Here is a 20,002-nt window from a genome sequence, read left to right as displayed (position 1 = left end):
ACGCTCCCCGTGATTGCATCGGGCGCAATAATGGCACACTCCGCGCATTCATCAACGACAAATATTACTCCATTCACGGTTTACTAGCCCCATTTAACGTCGCGCGATAAAGCTGCTTGAGCATAGCGTCGAACCCAGTCGCAGTAATAAGCGCGATATACCCGCGCAACGCGACAGCCGCGCAAATCGATCGATATAAAGCGGAGAGCGAGAGAGAGGGACAGTGGCGACGATTAGAAGATAGTCCAGCCGATATCGATGGGCTTTGGTGGGACGAACGCTCGTTCGTTAAATTTCATATCCCGCGCCGGCTTGGGAGGCTTGAACGCGCGCTCGCCTCGCCGCTCGACCGAGCGATTGGTCGGTACCTTTTTCTTAAATCGGCGCATCGAGCCCTCGAAAACGCATCCCCCGCTGTCCTCGCAATTTCCCGAAGCCTCGAAGAGGCTAATCCTGCGCTCGTGCGCGGCTGATCAATTAAAATCACCTCGACGCGCGAATTCACAATTAGGACGGGCTTTTTCGTCGTTCTCTGGAGTGCGCGCGAGCCTCGCTGATTTACGCTCCAGCGCAGCGTGAGCGTCGCGCACTCAGCATTGTTCATCGTTTGTTGCCAGCTAGCCGACGTGATTTACCGGCGACGCGCGGCCCCTGCGTATCCCGTACCTACGCTACACGATATATCCGCAATGTATATTGTTGCCCGCGCTATTTCTGCTATTGGTGTTGCACGCGTCGCCGACTTTCGGTTGCTTTTGCCTCTGTTCGGAAGATAATTTCGACGCGCTGAATAATCGCAGGCGCAAGCTTCCCGGATCACATCGCTTTAAGATCATTCGACGCGCTGAACCGGAAATCAAGCAGGAAACGTTTTTCGACAATCGGGCTAAGATTAAAAATGACAGTTGACGATTGAGGCGCGTTAGGGAACGTCTTTGCCAACTCGAGCGTCCGTGTATAATCGAGCTTTCGATCGAACTGCCAATTGTTTGATGCCACGCAGTTGACAAATCCATTTCGTGCGTCACCGCAAACGCTATTCCGAGTTGGCTCTCGAGCAAATCTAACGACGACGACGTACAAATCAAAAAAGCACACACGAAAGGAAGAGAGGAAAAAAACATAAAGGGAAGCGAACCTATAAAAAAAGAAAGTCGAATACGTACGCATACGTCTCACCGATAAAAGAGAGCGAAGCAGTCGGAGCGTAAATCAGCGACAAATCGATTGCACAGCCATGAAAAAGAGATATTCCGCTTTTTTCGGCCCTTTCGAAAGGAGACTTTTCGGCGAGGCGAGCGCGCGATTTATACGCGCTCATATAGGAGAGGAGACCTCGATAAAAGGTAGTGTCGTCCGAGAAATCCGAGCTCACAAAAGGTGTCGGTCGGTATATGCGCGCAATATCTTTTTTCCTCGAGGGAGTGTATAGCAGCCGAAAGCTTCTTCTCGTGCGGTTACGCTCGTAATAAAGGGAATCTGCCGCGTGCCGCCGCAGTAACGATTTCGGAAATTCGGTGTTGGGTGTCCTACCTCTAATTTCTCTGCCAGTCTTCGTTGGCCGTGTTCCTTGCCAGCGATCTCTCTTGTCTTTTTTATTTGATTCTTTTTGCTCCTCGGTTTGCTTGCTCGCGTTCGCACGCTTCTCCGTACACCTTCGGTACGCGATCACCAGGCGTTTACGTTCGAGGGCAATGTCGAGCGATCGAAAATGCGAATATTAGGTCGTCTAAAAACAGCGGAACGTCCGACTACATTGACCTTCCTTGATGCGATGCGAGGGTAAATTCGCGAGTGCTTTTACGTTTGCCGATATTATCTTCTCCGCGGGCAAAAACGTCACTCACGACGGCGAGCAAGCATCCTATAATTGCGCGAGTTCGCTTGGGCTAAGCGATATTTTAATGACGAGTGACAAGTCGGTCACCCAAAGACTGCAAACGTTTCTAACGTTATTTGCACTTGGAAGTGGTTACAAGGCTTTTAACAGAAACGAGAGATTTGGACGAAGAGACGAAGCTACAACTCCTTCCGTTAGTCCAGTCGGACAAAAAGGCTCGCGAAACTCCAAGTGCGCGACGCAGCGACAGACGCTTGTCGATAAATCTCCAAGTTAACGAAATCGCAGTCGTTTGAGCTTGCGAACGCGATGGACGTATTCAGTGCGAGCAACTCGTGACTATAACGCATCTTCTGGCGTTAGGCGTTCCCAATAGTCCACATTTGTCCATCGACTGGCCCACAAATCACCAGGCAAATCCACATCTCGGAAGAGTGTGCTCCCAAAAAAGAGGAGTCAGCGCGAGTCACAGATCGTCCGTCGGGCTGCCCGCTCGCTTCGGAAAGAGGAAAAAAAACAAAAAACAAAAAACAAAGAAGCTCTCGAGCGAAATGATCTCGTCCGGCAAGAGCGAGCCGCGTTAGTTAGCCGCATCCGGCCGCGATCAAGGCGGAAGCGTCCTGGGTGCGTAGCAAGTGAGAGAGACGCACCATTTATTTCGGCTCGCTCGCGAGACGCGGTCGGGATTATAAATTGCCGCCGCCGCGGCGGCGCGAGCGCCCTGGACTTTTGGCGCGCGTCGCTCTCGGCCAGGCGCGCGAGAGGAACGCCAGTTAGCGCGCTCGCTAAGGAAACGAGATATCTCCGCGTAGGCAATTTATCGCGCGCGCAAGAGAGAGAAAGAGAGGCGCTCTCCGGGGAAGACGCGCGCTGCGGGCTAAATTGAAGGGGCGCCACCTGAGGATTGCGCGGACACCGGCAGCAAGGCGTGCCTTTCTTCGCTGCGCGTATCGATGGCAGTATTATGACGCGCGTGCCCGCGCGATACGTCATCGCCCGGCGCGTGCTCACTTTCAATTTGTCGTGGCGCACGGCGAGGGCCCCCGACATCGTTGCCAACGGCTCGGCGTCTCTTCCTCGGTGGTTCGCTTTTCTCCGCGCGGAAATTGACGGCGCTTCGCAACGCGGAGGTAGCTTGGCATTCGCGAACGATCGACAATGCGATTGAAATGGGACGTACCGGCGAGCATATCGGCCACCACGGGCAATTACGGCGACGAACGAAACGGCCAATTGATTCGCGGAAAATTCGATGGAAACGCCACGGTACTCGAAACGCGAACCCGTCGCGAGCCGGAATCGCGAGATCGAACTGCCCGCGCAAGCGGAAACGAATTCAGCCGAAGGAGTCGCAGTCGCGCATCTCGTTCCTCGGCATACGGCGTCCGCTGCACTATTTTTCACGCTATCTCGCTTTTATATCTCCGAGCTTCTCGCGCCAGGTACATTATGCACGAGATACACATTTATCTGGGCTGCACACCGCGGCGGCGGCGCGGCAACACTTGCGCGACGCCTCCTCGGGGATGCCTCTTTATCTCGCTTAAGAGTCGCCCCGTTGAAATATGAAAAACGCGGCCGTTTCGCAAATAACAGCCTTATCGCTGGATTTGTTGCCTTCGATTGCTCGCAACGTCGCCGATGGGGCAGCCTGTTATTCATGGCGAGTGATTTTGAAATGGAAGTCACTGCCGAGAGAGAGAGAGAGAGAGAGAGAGAGGTGGATCGCTTAAATGACGGACCATTCGCGAAGATGGCGCGGCTTGATTACTTTATTGCTTGCGCTCTCTGTGTCTTGCCGTCGACGCAATTTCATGGAAACGTATCGCCAAGTGCCAAGTGTGAATGGTTGCCTTCAGTGCACGATAAAATTATGCTGAATCGATGTCCTAACTTTGCCATTTCATTCATCAAGAAATTAAGAATGAGCAGGTGAGTACAGATGCAGGAATGACGTGATCCTAACTTTTTTCATCGTACCATGTTGATCGAATCGATGGATATTTATTATTAGCTCAACGTCAATAACGCTACGGATTGTGGCTTCTCCTGGTGACCAACAGTGGCAATCGAATTCGGAAGATGGAGTGATTCGGCATTCGAAGTTGTCTATTAAAATTTACAAAATCGACTTTCGACAATGGAAAATACATCCTCGAGGATACTCTGCAATATCAATCGAGAATCGTGACATCTCCACGCGATCGATACAGTTTTCCTGGCAAAAACTCCCTCTGTGATGGCTGCCATTGAGAGAGCTTTGCAACTACTCAAACACTTCTTTCTCTCTCTCTCTCTCACTCTCCCGCGTGCACGCGCGCGCATGTGAGCGTGCCGGGAATCACGCGGACGCACTTAAAAAAAACAAGCAGGCGAAAAATCATTGGTGCTGGCGTTTATCGTCCCACTGGAAAAGTGCAAGCTCCCTCTATCTTTTATTTACCCGTTTGTTCGCGGCAGAGGCTATACAGTGAAGGAGGACACTTCACTCGACGACGACGACGACGAAGCTCGTACAAATGAATCCGACGCTTCGGATTTTTCTTTTTACGAGCGGCGTGGCGTCAAACGCGCGCGAGCATATATACTTTCCGTTCTTTTTTTTTTTTTTTGTTTTGCTTTTTTTCTTTTCCTGGAGTGAATCTACATTGAGACTTTGAGGGTGATGCCGTAAGAGTGTCGTTGAGAGTTTAGTAGATACGAAAGAGTTCTTTTTTTGGTTTTGATGTTTTACTTTGAGGTTTTTTTTTTGTTGTAGCTCCCGTTCTTTTTATTCGTCCTTTGAGGGACACTTGATTTTGAACGTATACAAGCTTCGGTGCTTGACAAGTTTAGAGATATCAAAGAGCCGTCGAACCGCTGAAGTAGACGTAGACTGAAACGGACAAAGATGCCGTCTCGATTTTGCCCGCGGCAAAATGAATTTTCAGCCAAGTAATGTAAAAATCCGCAGCCGTGACGTTTCTCGAGCGCGCAAATAATGAAATCTCCATCCGTGACTCGCGGCACAGCCACAGAGTTGCCCGTAGCCTCTGCATCGGTCCCAGTAACACAGATCGTGCTTTCCCTCAGTCTGGCACTGGCGCGTAATTAATACACGGGGCTCCCGGGGGCGATTTCATAACGAGGGACTCGCTCGCTGCTGCCGCGCGTAATCGCGGGATATACTTTTATATTTAGCGCCAGCCCGGCGGCTCCTTGTAATAACGGCGACACACAGCGCCTTCGTAATTAAAAGTGATAACAATCGCCGCGCTAGAGAAGCGCCGGCTGTATTCTTGGCTGGCTCGCCTCCTTCTTTTTACCGCGACTTTCAGCCCTTTAAGAAAGTGGATATTGCTCGCGGAAGAGAGAAATTAAAAATGCTTACCGGAAAACTGTGCGCTCCTCTTTTCTTTTCCTCCCTTTCTTGCAGATACTGGCAAAGCGAGATTTAATGGTTCACCGAGGTGCCTATTGTTTCTTTTTTGTTCGTTAAACGTGGAATTACGCGGAGCTTCGCGTTGATTTGAGCGTGGAACGATAGTTAGCTTTCGCCTTTTTTCGTTAAATCAATTGAAGAAGATATTGTTCTGATGTTTGTTCGATCATTTTCGTCTAAAATCTGTTTATAACGTGATCATATTATGTGAGTTTCACAACAAATGATAATTCCAATGTTTGTTATATATAGAATTTTGGCTGACATATCCGGGAGACGCAAGTGAGAATTACTTTTTGTATAAATTATTATCTCTTTCCTTCAAGCGACAATTCCACGTTTATTGGTTTTCAACGTATGCTCTTTTGTAAAAAACGAGTAAGTAATTTTTTAAATCGTATGAATCACATCCCGACGACCGTTTTAAAGATCAAATCTGATGAACACTAAATATCACAATATCCAACGATGATCGTCGGTACTCAATAATTCATAAACTTCAGTTAAATACCCCCTAAACCCTCCATAACACGATCATCCCATCGTTGCGATGAAGAGAAAAAAAAAGAAGTAAAACTTCTCACGACCGCACCAAGTTCAGCGATCGCCTCACCCTCAATCGCAGGGCGAAACTCAGTTAGCCTACGGTCTGCACTATACTCTCTCTCCCTCCATCTGTTCATCAATAACCAAAGAGCTACAACGGTGCTTTCGTAGTCCTATCAACGCCACTCGGCAACGGCCGTACGGCTCGTGCCCACAAGGGGCGCATCTCACGAACGCAAAGTCGACATCGTCCAAACCCCTCTTGCTAATTAACCAACCTCTACAGTGGATTTTCAGCCCGAAAGCGAAAGCATTTTCTCCGTGCGTATGTAAATTTTAATCGGCCGACCGTACGTGTGTTTACATCGATCGCTGGAAATTAGAGAAGCTAATTGGACGGAATTTCGCGGTCGACGACCAGATTTTAGACCAAAAGGGTTTCACGTTTGCCAAAGAGATTTGGAGTGGACGAGGGACAGGCACGAAGATCAGACTCACAGTCGTTCGAGTGTACACGAGACCCTCGCGTAATTGCGAGCGGGATTATGAGGATTGCTTTTGTGCGAGCGATGCGGTCTGGTCATATGGAAATTCGAGCTCGCCACGATTTTCGTCTATAGCAATCTATTAGATTGTTTTTGATAAGCGAACGTATTCTTCCCTGTGTTTTTTAAATAATGGAGGGTTAAACCTTGGTGGTCAAGCGTGAATGAACCGACTAGCCTGTGCGATCGATAATGCAAAACGGCAGTCAAAATCTTTTATTCATATATTACTGTAGACTTAAGAAAGATGACTCAAAAGAACCATTATAGCAATAGACGATAAAATCCAGGAATAAATCAGTAGTCGAATCACTAGTTTGAGGTTTAATAACAAAAGTATTAAAAAAAAAAAATTATTAAACAAGAAGATGAAAGAATTACTAATTGTCTGAATAATGAGTGTAGATTAAATTTTAATACATGTAAATAACAAACTAAAGGAAAATTATGCTATTCACAAAAACATTTGATAGTCCCGAAATGAAAATAAGTGGCATAGAAAATTATGAACAACTAAATTACGTCGACAATTTTCTATTGCTTACAATAACAATAAATAACAAAGCATTTATGTTGATATCAACAAAATATTTATTGTAAATACATACATAAGAAGTATAAAAGTAGACAGTAGAAAATGATTAAAGAAAAACTTATAAACGTTTACGTTTATGACTACTGTTGTTACCAGAATGGGATGCTTCACGTTTATTGGTATTTCGGTCAAAATATTTCACTGAAGCCAGATGTTTTATGTCTTCAAGACTTAGGTAAACCATAACTTCATTAATAATAAAATCTGCCAATCTAATTTGATTGCCTAAAGTTGTGCAAAAGGCAACTGCCGCTTTCGGTCGCCATTTGATGATGTCTAAAGCTTTATTTATACGCTTTTTAAGAACTTCGAAGTACCACCAATATAAGCAATGACTGTTGGAGATCAAAAGACGACGTACTTTTTTAGCCAATTGGTTGTTACGTAAATAACTTAAAATTTTTCTTTCGCTGTCGACCAGCAAATTGAAAATCGTGACAGATTCGTGAACCTTAACAGTTTTTAATTATTCTAGTTTCAATCTATAAATCTTTAGGCTAGATTTTACCCAGTCAGTGGAATTAATTTGTCGATGAAGTGTTTTGACAATCATCGTATCTTGCGCCTCGATGAGTGCTAAATGAGATACTACAATATCTAATAATGTAAAATTTTGCGAAAAATTCAATGCGTTTAAAATTGTATGGCCATTTTTAGTTACATATTGTATATTTGCTCCTTGTTCTATAAGAAACTCTTGAATACAATCTTTATTGAAATGACCAGGGCGTCTATGACTAATTATTAGGTTATGTAATGGAGGAACGCCATTTACACACGAATTGTTTACGTTTGCACCTTTTTCAAACAACAACTTAATGGCACGTAAGTCGTGTTTAAATGCCACAAAATGGAGAGGCGTAATACCATAACAATTTTGAATATTTGGATTAAAATCACGCTTGATTAACATTGGCCATATATCTGCCTTCGCATTCGATGCAGTGTAATGTATCACGGTATTACGATCTGAATCCGTTGCATTCAAATCAATGTTTGATCGCAATACAATTTTTATTGCAGAGCCATTTCCATGTTGGAATATTTTTAATATCTGCATGCGACCACTTTTATCACGAGATGTTAATAAGGATTTTTTTTCCACGAGAATCTTCAGAATTTCCAATTCTTCGCGAGAGCAATAAACTTCTTTGCGATTCACAGGTATTTTGCCCTCATTATTTATAGCATTAACATCAGCATTGTGTTTAAGTAATAGCTGCACCAGATTCAAACTTCCACAAGCGACTGCTACATGCAGAGGTGAATTGCCGTTTAATGGATCCTTAGAGTTGACAGAACAGCCATTATCTATCATCGTCTTAATGACCTCAACTCTATTCAGAAATAGAGCAAAATATAAAGGACATTTTGTTTCTAGCAACAGCTTCGCTATTGCTTCGTCATCAGCCTTTTTCAGTTTTTGGAAAGCCAGCTTAACAATGTTTGACCGGACCTTGCCACAATTGAACATTATCTCAAATAACTTCTTAAAATGTCTATCATTGAAATTCATGTTGATGGGCTTCAAAAGAATTTCCACCAAATCCGTTTGATTATGCATAATAGCGAGCATCAATGGAGTGTCTCTTTCATTGTTGTAAGCATCATATTTGCAGCCTAAACGTACTAGATGACGTACCATTTCAATATTATTGAACTTCACTGCATAGTGAAGTAAAGTTGATCCAGTATTGTCAATTAGATCTCGTGGCTCATTACTTGTACATTGTAGCAGCAATTTAGCATCAGTATTTTTTCCTTTTTCGATCTGGTCTATCAACTTAGGGTCAAATTCCTTATTGACTGAATTCTAAAACAAAAAGTTATGAACAAAAGTTATGATTATGATTACTATATTATAAACAACTTAAAAATTGTTTGATTCTAAATCAATATTTCACTTATATACACAATCATTTTATTTTCTAGAAATATGATGGTGGTTGATAAAATTTATCCATTTATCAATGCCATTATTGTAAGCGTCTATTTTTAATGATTCTTAACGTTCATATTAAATTAATTCTGATCGAACAACCCAACCCAAATAAAACATCACCTAAATCAACGCATTCTGCACAATAGTACATCACTGTATCGTTATATATCTTGTGCATTTAAATAAATTATTGGATTTATAGTATCATGTTTAACTCTAAAAAGTCAAATTCGATCATCTGCGCGTGCGATCAGTAAGATCACAATGTGTCAATAGTGATTTTGAACCTTAACCAGGAGAATTTTCAAAATATTCAATTACAGTCGAACCTGACGCACTACCTCCTACCGCCTTTTCCCGTGCACTACGCGCTCTCTCTCCCTAAGCACTGCGCGGCAGACACTGCCGTATACTGCTAATCCGGGAACCGGGTATCATCCCGTATACTCTAAGACGGCAGAAAGTAAAAACCATGTAATCTTATGTATTTTTACCTGCTGAATCCAATGGTACTAATAATTTTTACGACAAACCCCTAGGCTTTGTTTAAAACTCAGTTGTTTAAATAATCGTGTACAAATAATTCTTTTTCAATAAAACAATTTTTTATAGATAATTTGGGTCATTTTAAGATGAAAACGTCTCTTGTAGTTTTTTTTTAAAATACATTTTTAAAAAGTTAATAATTGAAAAATTAACTTTTTTTGCAAGTTTAACTGTTAATAATTTTTGATCTATTAAATATTTTTTAGAAATTGAAAACTCAATCTTTTCAAAGTTGTGCACTGTAAATATGTAATATTTATAAACAACTTTTAGAATTTAGGTTTGGAAAAATACAAGTTTCCTATTTTTCTCTATATGTAATTTCATTGAAAAATAAACATTTCCGGGATTGAATAATAAGCATTATTGAAATATTTATTTGTCAATGAGAAACATTTTTAACCTTAATATTTCATTAAAATTTAAATACCACGAAAAAGCAATACTCAAAAAACATTATTTATTTTCAAAACATTATTTATTTACAAAAAATATTATTATTTATTTTATGGAAAATATGCATTAATATTTACTTTTATTTAGTAAGGAATACATTTTTAACCATCAAATTTACTGTTTTTCTCTAGAAAGTATAGCGCGTATAATATTTTCCGGTGTCAAATTTATTCGGGCCCCTTAGATCTCCGCTCACCAGCGGGAGTATACGCACACCTGGTCCAACGCTCTGATTGGCTGACGCGCGGCGTGCAGTGCACGGGTCGGCTACTCCCGAGAGCAGGCAGTGCGTTAGGTTCGACTGTATTCAAAAGTGAGATACGATCGCATGCGCTTCAAAGGTATTTTAGCCTCATTATTTAAAATATTAACGTCAGTCTCGTGCTTGAGTCTGAATCATTTTCAGATTGTCATTGCTACATGCAGAAATTAACTACCATCGAGCGGATTCAACCTTAAAATGTTTAATTTCATGTTAATCTTTGATCTCCTGTCAATTCTCAAAAAGAAATCTCATAAAAAAAAGTACAGTATATTGTAGCTTTTTTCAAATTTTATCAAATTAATACGAATACTTCATGCCTTAGAACTGTTTTTACCTTTTTATCGCATTGAATATAATATATTACACAATCTGTTTGTAAAAAAAGTTGGAAATTATTTGCTCGAAAAAAATGCAATAAAATTGTACAGTATTCTAAGTAAAAAAAATGAATTCATCTACAATGCTTTTCTACATGTTTTTCTATTAATTGGATTTATGAAGACATCAAAAGTAAAAAAGCATCAATTTTCAGAAACAATTGTACATACTTTTGAATAAACAATTTAGACAGAGTTTGCAAAAAGGTACGTTTTTGTAATCGACAAAAAATTTATGATAGCCATGAAATTTAGAATTTGAACATTTAATTAATGTTTCAAAAAAAAATTTTTTAAATGTTTTATGTTCGCGATTCACGTCAGTTGGCAGTTCATAAAAAGAGCTTACTTTATAAACGAACTCCCACTTGTCTCTGCGTCTTAAGTTCTTTTAAAGACATAATACTTTCAATTTTTTAATGTAAAAGTGTATGGCCGGCAGTATATATATTATAAAACTATTCTATTTTCCAAAAGTAAAATTATCTACTTACTGACTGTGCCATTGCTGTGATTTTTTCTTATACTTTTATTTAGCAATGGGGATAATAAGTAGTATCCAAATTGATCTTACCTGGTATGTAAAAAAAATAAAGTAAATTATTCTATTTAATAAAATTTATCTGAGCCCTTAAGTGTCACACTGGGACGTTTTGGATCCTCACGACTTATTCATCTACTTTGAATAAAGTAATTTGTTTTTGTTGCAATGAAGAAAATAATGCTTGATTTTTAACTGCTGTTTTATAAGATAGTAAATATGACTTACAAAAAATTTTCAATTTAGTATGTTAAAAAATATATAATTTACAAAAAATTTCAAAAAATTATTTGTTTACCGTTTGAGGCATTGTCACAAACGACCCCAATGTTGCAGCTAAGGGTTAATATAATATCGTGTAATAATTACAGGAATATTTTTCAGAAAAACATGAACGGTATCAGGCTTTCAATTTTATATATAATTATATTGCTAATTATAGGATTTAATTTAACAAAAGGTTTCAGCGAGTCCAGAAAATTTCATATTGTGTTCGCAAACATCTCACTGATATATATTCAGTTCGAGTTGATACTAACAGAGGGCACTTAATCAGTAAATAGGTGCTATACAAGTGAGGAGCTCCCCGACTGTATATAAATACCGCCTCTCTGACTGTATAGAATTCTATTCAGTAAATATATGGTGATGAAATAAATTGTAACAATTTTCCAAATTACTAAATATATACTAGTAAATACCAGATGTTACGAAATATTTTTTCTTTTCTGAAAAATTGCCACTTCCTATAACTATATGCAACTTGAAAAAAAGAAACTTATTAGTCTATCATTTTTAGGTTATGTAAGTTGTAATTATGTTTTCAACACAAGTACAACTTTCCCGCACGCTTGGTGAAAAACATGAGCTTGAATTCAAGTTTTTACGCGTTGTTTTGATATTATATATATATATATATATATATATATATATATATATATATATATATATATATATATATATATATATGATATTTTACTATACCTAATATGGCCGGAAAAATAGATTCTTGACTCGTGTGGGGCTGACGCCCGAGCGAGGCGATTTACTCTTCCGCACTAGTTAGGTAACGTACTATTTCTTCTTAACTATACTACACTTTTATTACATTATTTCTAATAAACAGTCGGAATATATATCGAGAACTAGATATCGGTATCAGTAGAAAAACGTGAATTAATATTACATTACGCTACTAGGGAGCACAATAGGCAACGTTCGCACTACTAAGAAGGCCCGTAGTCAACACGCCATGCACGGAAAAACCTAGAAAACGCTACAGTACTTTTTCATCTTCTTGGGCTAAGATTGGTAAAATTGCAACTCAAATGGGTGGGCACTATGGCAGCGACATCCTTATGCGCGTGCAGGTACCTTATTGTAATGACGGTCATGCGCACTTAGACGCTGCGCAGTATCTTATGTCAGTATTATGACGGACACGATCGACGTATAATATACTGTGCAACGTCCAAATGCGCATGACCATCATCACAACAAAACCCCAGGCCTGTTCACAATGACACTATAGTTCAGTTCGTTCTGTTACACAATTTCAAATTTTAGCTTTGAATTTAACTTACTAGCGTCAACAAATGTATTTCACGCGCTCATCTCTTGTTTGTATTAATATTGAATTTCATGCTTGAATCAAATAAAAAATGTCATAAAATACACCGCATACATAAAATACTTTTATGCTTTAACATGCTTAACATCAGTCAATATTAATTTGCAAATAAAAATTCAATTACGTTGATATTCACAGATTTAGTTATAGTTTCAAGCTTATAACACAGCAGATCTTGAGATGTTAGCTAATTAGCCATAAATATTGGCCAATGTTCATTGTTTTATTATATTATTTTAAAGTTAGGTCGTTGAGTGAATGTGATCGTTATTCTTTTTTTAATGCCTACAAAGTCTCTTAATTTTTATTCGCTCGATTAATGAATACAATATCAATGTAAAATGACTCGAGGTATTTATTAACACGAATTTGCTGAATATGTCAGTTACTAAGCTAATAATGTCTTGTGTACACTAAATCCAAACCACATAAATATACACATACACATACTATCACATGATGGTAACCCATGTGACTACCTTTCAGCCAATCAGATCACGAATAAAATCACTCCATTTGGCACGGAATCACCTTTCTATATAAGAAAGAAATTTTGAGATCTTGATATAACAGAAATGATATGAATAAAAATATTGTGAGACTGTAGTTATGGATTTGCACGCACTAGGGCGTAATAGAAAGAGAAAAAGGAGAGAGAAATACAGTTGTATCGTTATTGAGTAAGTTGGATAGAGGGAGGAAATCGTGCGTGTAGGGTTTTTAGATTCCATAAAAATAAATAGGAGTTATCGACCTAAATAAAGATAAATAAATGATCAAAGTTGAGTCGTTATGCGTCGGTGATATAACAAGGTAGGTTTGCGTGTTTACATTTCCTCTAATAATTTTTAGTACATTGTGATACAACTGCAGGAAAGTAGATTCTTGTCTCGTGTGGTGAAAAGGTACACGAGACAAGAAACTCTTTTCCGGACATGTGCCGTATTATTTTTTTCAAAATGACGTGTGGAAAGTGCGATTTTCGACGCACGTTTTTCGCCAAGCGTGCGGAAAAGACGTATTTTGCGCACGAAGTGTCGAAAAATAAGGAATGACAGATTCTTTATAAAAAACCAATGTTATTCAATACCACTAATAAATTAATATCAAAAAAGAAAAGTGCTCGTCATCGAGTTGACAAAAAGATATTGAAGAAAAACACGACAAATTGACGCATTTTCAAGACGAAATCGTAAAAATAGCGACCTTAAATAAAATTTTTTTTTATATTTTATTATAAATTGTATATTTGTGAACGAGCAGTCAATTATAACACTATTTTTAATAAATATTTAGGTTGGAAAGATGTCAATTGGATCCACTTTGAAAGTTAGGGTGGGAGGCCACTTTCGACTATTTTGGGCCGACAGTACCCTATCTCCCCAGCAAGAGCATCTTTAAAAGCAGACCCGGCTGTGTGACGACACAGTAATACTCTAAACATAACATTTTCGGGCGCCTACGGCACCAGAACATTTCAGCACCGCCCTTCGCGCGTTCGAACGTATCGTATACATCTTGAGTTAAATCGATTAGAGATTAGATACCTCCTAATCTTTGACTGCGTATCGTGTAAGAATACTGAATTGTCTTTTTCAATAGTAATCTTGCTTGTGTATTAATTACAATCTTTGACAATCGTCTCAAGATATTGCTGTTTGCTTTTCGTTAACAATTTGTGTACAAAACATACGAATTAACAAACACAAAAATAACTAATCGCTTATTTGTTTTTTTTTTTAATAACACTGATAGTATTTACTCGAATAATTATTTACAGAATAATTAGTAACTACTTCACTTCGACTCCATGACACTTCATTAAGCTATAAATTGAAAATGTATTTCCCCAAACTACCTAGCATCCGAATGCCTTCCGAAAGGTTAAAAAGCCAGAGTAGTAATCGGCAAAGTTCGCTGTAGCACTCCCTTGGCAAAAACTTAGCCGGGCCATAAATTGCCGACAAAGAAAACAAAAGATGCTGGCTGCAGCGGAGACCAACCCAGTAGCCTCGTTGCAAAAACAAAACTAATTCCCATTTAAACTTTCCTCGCTCGCTCTAATTTCCAGCTTCTCTCTCTCTCTCTCTCTCTCTCTCTCTCTCTCTCTCTCTCTCTCTCTCTCTCGTTCTTCCTTCTCTCCTCGCTCTCCTGAGAGAAAAATAAAAATGACGCTGCAGAGTGCCGTACGCGTACGTGCCAACGTCGTCCTCGGGGCTGCTCATTCGTATGCGGCTTTTACGCGCTGTCGTCGTCTTCGTCTCGGAAGCTCTTAGTTTATTGGAGCTGAAAACGAACACGGCGGCGGATTGATCGAATCAACTCTATACTTTCAGCCAATGCCAATTTGCCATCCAAAGGCGTACTTCTCTCTCTCTTTCTCTCTTTACCTTCTTTTGATAGGTCGGATTTGCGTTGAGCGCTAAATTGGTTATTAAGATTGCGTTTCCCGGGATCTTCTGAGAGATATTTCTATTCGAGTTTGTAAGGGATGAAGGGAGAAAAAGATTTTTTTACGATTTTCGGAAGCTTTTAAAAATCTCAATTGATCTAGTATCGAGAGCACACGCGATTGCCCTCGAATGATGTAAACAGATGCACATATATCAAAGTGGATACCATATAGCGCATTCGCCGGCAAGCGGGCAATTGCTTTCAAAGGCAAACGTTCAATCGATCTTTCGCCAACCTTTTACTTTTTCATCAACAAGAAGCGCTCGAACATTTTTCATTGCTCGGAGCCCGGCAGAGTATCCGAAAGCTAATCAGTGAATTGCGCGAGTGGCGCTGTTGCCTCGCTTAGACCCCGCGGCTGATCTCGGCATCGCATATCATCGGCCTATTAAAAAACAAAAGGAAGCAATTCCGTGGACGCCCGTCCCAAAACCGAATGTCCGCTCTCGAGGCGTGCGGCGAGATAAGCGGGCATATTTTCGGGAGCGCGCAAAAGGCCGGAGAACCTCTCGATAAGTGAGTCGCTGCGGCGGCAGTATTGGCACACAGCGACGGCGGAGGAAGGGGGGGGGGCTGCAACCCGCAAAAAGGCCATTAGCCGCAAGTGCGCAATTAGTTTCCAAGCGATAGTGCAGAGAAGAGGGGAGCAGGGATGCCGCGATGCAGGCGCGCCCGCCATAGCTAAACCGGGAGCTAATGCCCTCCCTCTATTTTTCGTGTATGGAAAACGAGGCTTATCTAGACGTGCCACCGCCAGTGTGTGGACTCGAATATAAATTCAATTATTTCCAGTTTTCCGAGCTTCTTTTCAAATCTGCCCTATAACTCCCGTTATCTCTTTGCAGCCGGGGGAGAGGAGGGGAGTGGTTTTGTTAAAACTTGTTTTTATTTTCTTGCTCTGCTGTGTTGCGCGCACTCTTCTTTTTCCTGTTTTTACGGTGCGATTTTTCGCTGTACTATCGTATCGTTTGTACTCACGAGTAATGGCTGACATAGTTTGGATGTGAGTTTTAGGGCGGCTCGCGGCAGCTGGTTTAGTGGTAGACGACTCACCTGCAACAAATAAGAAAGTAATAGGTCAAAGCGGAGTGCTAGTTACGAGATAAAGAGTTTTTATATTTTTCGACGAGTAATAATAAATTTACATTTCATCTGCTGATTAAACTGTACATATCGATGTGAAAATTTCAATCTTTTTTAATAATCCAAATCACTGTTAATACATCGATCACAGTGTCATTCGTGAAATTATTTTGTTTTTAAATTATCGGGATGTTAAAAAATCAATTTACTTTCGTTTAGTAGTTCAACATTCATCAAAAATTCAATTTATTTTTTAACATCCGATTTCTTATACCTACCCACACCCTCCATGCCAATTTTTGAATTCCATCAAAAAAAAAAAAAAAAAGAGGTAAATAAAAAAATAAAATGCCGGCACCTCAATACCCACACAGTGTAGCCATTTCACCAAACAACAATTTTTACGATACAATTTACTATCGCGCGGCCGTCGGCTTCAAGCTGTATACCCTATCGAATTTTTTTTACTCTTGCCGAATACCACATCGAAAAAGTGCAGTGACGCAGTGCCATTATATCCTCCACACTACTTTCACAATGCATCGTCGCGTGTTTTTCGATACGCTCGTTTTCGCTCCCACTTGGTGACAATAAAAAATCGCTTCATGAACGCTGCAATTTCCGGTACACTCTCTGACGGATTTCAAAAAAAAAAGTAAAAAAGGCGCATGCGTTCCGTCGTCTGCGGTCGCCGAGGTGCATGAATATTGGATTTTTACACGGATTTCGGAGACGTTTGAGTGCACACGCGCGTCCATATGATTTACGAATGGCCGTTTAATATTCAGAAATGCGTTTTTTTTTTCCATCACCACTAGATGCACTTCGAGTATTAACGGAGAATTTTTCTCGCTTAATAATTCATCAAAGAGCTCGTGCGTTATTAACGCAGGGTGACGTGAAAGGGCCCGATTTTCATGTCACGCAGCCAGTAGCTGTGGAGAGTGTCGCATTCGCGGCAGCTTTTCACATTTCGTTTTCCGAAAGCTCTTTCAACGCCTGTCAAGTGCACCAAGCTCGACAAAGAGACAGAGAGCAAGATATATAAAAATACCGCCAGACGTCCGCCTCCCCCTCGACGTCAACTTTAATCATTCAATACCCAGTTGCGCCTCCGGGAAACATCCTCATCGCTCGCAGAAGAACCAAAGAAAAAAAAAATGATAGAGTCGTCGGGAGGCACGCCGCATCAATGAGAATATTTTGAAATGCTTACTCGCTGAGCTTTCGGCTTCTATCGCTTGAACGTTTAAAGGGCGCACGAAGGCTAAGAGGAAAACGAGGGTGAGAATGGGTAAAGTTAGCGGAGAGCTGTTGAATAATCTATGAGTGTTTGCGATAAGCAGCAGCTACGGAGTTTTCCGCTTTCCTCTTTTGTATCTGCAGATTGCGCTGTGTTCTCTAATTGTGAGTTACATGCTCGTGAACTCGCGAGAGAGTCGTATATGAATTATTGAATAATAAGCTTGCGGCTGTCGCGTGCACCACTGCGGCGGAAGAGAAAAACGAGGCTCTTCCAGACTTTCAAATACGGCTGTGCTTTTTTAGCAAGAAAGCGCATTCAAGTTTCTCCAACGTTGCTCTAGCGTGCTTTGCTTTTTCTTTGTGCGCAGACTACCTTTTGCAGCTAGTTAGCAAGAAAAATAATTACCAAGATAATTGTTTCGTTTAATTAACATAACAACGGGGTATTCTTAAAACGACATTTTTATTTTCAGTTAATGATGTAATAGAAAAAAAATTTTCCCAAAATACGTTCGAATGCGAGAAATTTGTTGCTAGACTAAAATAAAACACGTTCATTCGAGGTAAGAAAGCTTTTTCTTTTTACCAACCAGTTGCAAAAAAAAAAGCGATCACGTCGAATTCAACGCAAGTAAGAACTTCGTTTCGGCGAGTGCGCTTTATTATTGCATTAGCGCATTACGGAATTTTTTAACGCAACCCAAAGTAAAAATTCTCTTTCCGCGTACAATCGACAGGCCGAAAGTAAAAAGAAAAGTGACTTTAGACTGAAAAAAAGAACGCGCGGGCAAAATCGGCTTAAAAGATTTCCTCCGTCCCATCAGTTCCCCATAAAAACGTACTTGCCCGTGCGGAGCTTTCCTTTGCGCGCGGCTGCCTGAAAATGAATTTTTAATTGACGCGCGCGCAGCGGCGAGCCACGCGCCTTTGCATAATTCGTCCCGCGCGCGATCCGTCTGCGAAAAATTTCACTGCCTCGCGGGGGCTCTCCCTCATGAATTTTTAGAATGCCGCCCGCCCCGTGAAATTCGCCTTGACGAGGTTCGCCTGTATATCGCTAACTCGTTTATATTTCAAACGCCGGCTGCTGCCGCTGCTGCTTGTCGATCATGCGTTATGTTCTCGTTCGCCGCGGGCTGACGTTCTCGTTCATTCGCTTTGGTGATGGCGCGTATCGCGAGACGAGTGAAAATTATTATCTGGCGAGATCAAAGCATGAGGCCGGAGAAAAAAAGGTATGCTTTTGGACCGATGATAGATACGCGAAGAGATTGGTGACCCGTACTCTTAAGCTGTTCAACGAACAGAAACGAGCATAAGAATATTCATCGGCAATATCCAACTTTGTGTTACGGTGATTGCAAACGCCATCTATAGTTCGAATAAGCCTTGAAACGAACGGAAAGTAATCATGGAAAATTTTTTTTTTAATTCAGCAATTTGTTCGAAAAGCATAGGCGTTACGGCGCGAAAGGATTGAAGGAATAAATCTCTTAACTTTCGAAAAATTTATCCGTCGGATAGCTAGCGGAATAATAATCCTCCCACGCACAGAACTAAAGCAGCATACTTATAATGTTACGGTGTTTATTCTCTCTCTCTCGCGCGCGAATGGTAGTCTGCACCTGACGGATGTATTTTAATTTCGCCAGTCGCGCTTTAATTAATAGTACATGCCCCGGGTTCGTACATACGCTCGGCTGGCGTAATAACGCTCGGCAGATATGCAAATCATTCGTGTAAAATCAGACGGGCGTAAGAAAGAAAAGCGTCGAGGGCTAATTGAAAGTTTAATCAGCGCCGACAATGAATTTGGTGGCGAGCTGGCAGTTGCTGCACGCACGGATATAATATCGATTATTGGATATTAGCCCGTTGGGAGTAAAAATGGATGTGAGAGAGGAGCTGACATAGAGACGTTAATTAAGAGGTCGCCCACTCCCTCTCTCACTCTCTCTCTCTCTCTCTCTCTCTCTCTCGTGCGCGCTGCCGATGACAATTATCGGCGCTGCAGCAGCGTCTAGACAGCAGAGAGAGAGAGAGAGAGAGAGAGAAGTTGCGCGCGACAGTGTGTGGCGAGAGGAACAGAGATATGGGATTATGTTCGGTTTATATGTGGCGGATATTACGGATGGATGTTGCGCGAGACAAACCAACAATGGTCTGTCGCGCAACTACCTTCGCTACCTTCATCCCTTTCATAAGCTTTTTTGAGAATTGTTTCGAAGATTCCTTTGTTTGCCGTGAGGACAATTAACAGTTAGACGATTACTTCCTCAGCAATTATCTAATAAAATAAAACATCCTACGATCGAGCTTAAGCTGTTGTCACTATTACTACAATCTTGATCTTATTTTAGCTCTTTGCAGTGTTTTTTTTTTCCAATAGACATACGTTACCGTCTTTTGTCGAATATGTGAAGAAAAAGTAAAGATTGTCTCTTTTGTCAATGTACGAACGACGAAGGCGCTTAACAAAACTTGAAATGTGGTGATTATAAGTTGAATCACAAGCA

General features: G+C 40.9%; 2 protein-coding genes across 10 annotated transcripts in view; both read right to left on the bottom strand.

The window, feature by feature from the left end:
- LOC131672570 (uncharacterized protein CG43867) overlaps positions 1–20,002 on the bottom strand; it is a 126,215-nt gene that overhangs the window by 18,263 nt on the left and 87,950 nt on the right. The window lies entirely within an intron of this gene.
- On the bottom strand, positions 7,261–12,116 carry LOC131672571 (serine/threonine-protein phosphatase 6 regulatory ankyrin repeat subunit A-like). Its single transcript, XM_058949892.1, has 2 exons — positions 12,059–12,116; positions 7,261–8,760 (listed from the first exon to the last, which is right to left on the bottom strand). The coding sequence occupies exon 2, from the start codon at positions 8,590–8,592 to the stop codon at positions 7,414–7,416; it is 1,179 nt and encodes a 392-aa protein (XP_058805875.1). The 5' UTR covers positions 8,593–8,760; positions 12,059–12,116; the 3' UTR covers positions 7,261–7,413.

This window comes from Phymastichus coffea, unplaced genomic scaffold, assembly GCF_024137745.1.
Source record: "Phymastichus coffea isolate CEN01 unplaced genomic scaffold, Cenicafe_Pcof_1.1 PCOF00153, whole genome shotgun sequence".
In the NCBI taxonomy this organism is placed as follows: domain Eukaryota; kingdom Metazoa; phylum Arthropoda; class Insecta; order Hymenoptera; family Eulophidae; genus Phymastichus; species Phymastichus coffea.
The sequence above is the reverse complement of the archived record's forward strand: the minus strand, read 5'-3'. Positions and strand labels throughout refer to the sequence as shown.

Coding starts and splice junctions, on each gene's coding strand:
- LOC131672571 (XM_058949892.1), bottom strand. CDS start 8,592: ATGGTACGTCATCTAGTACGTTTAGGCTGCAAATATGATGCTTACAAC.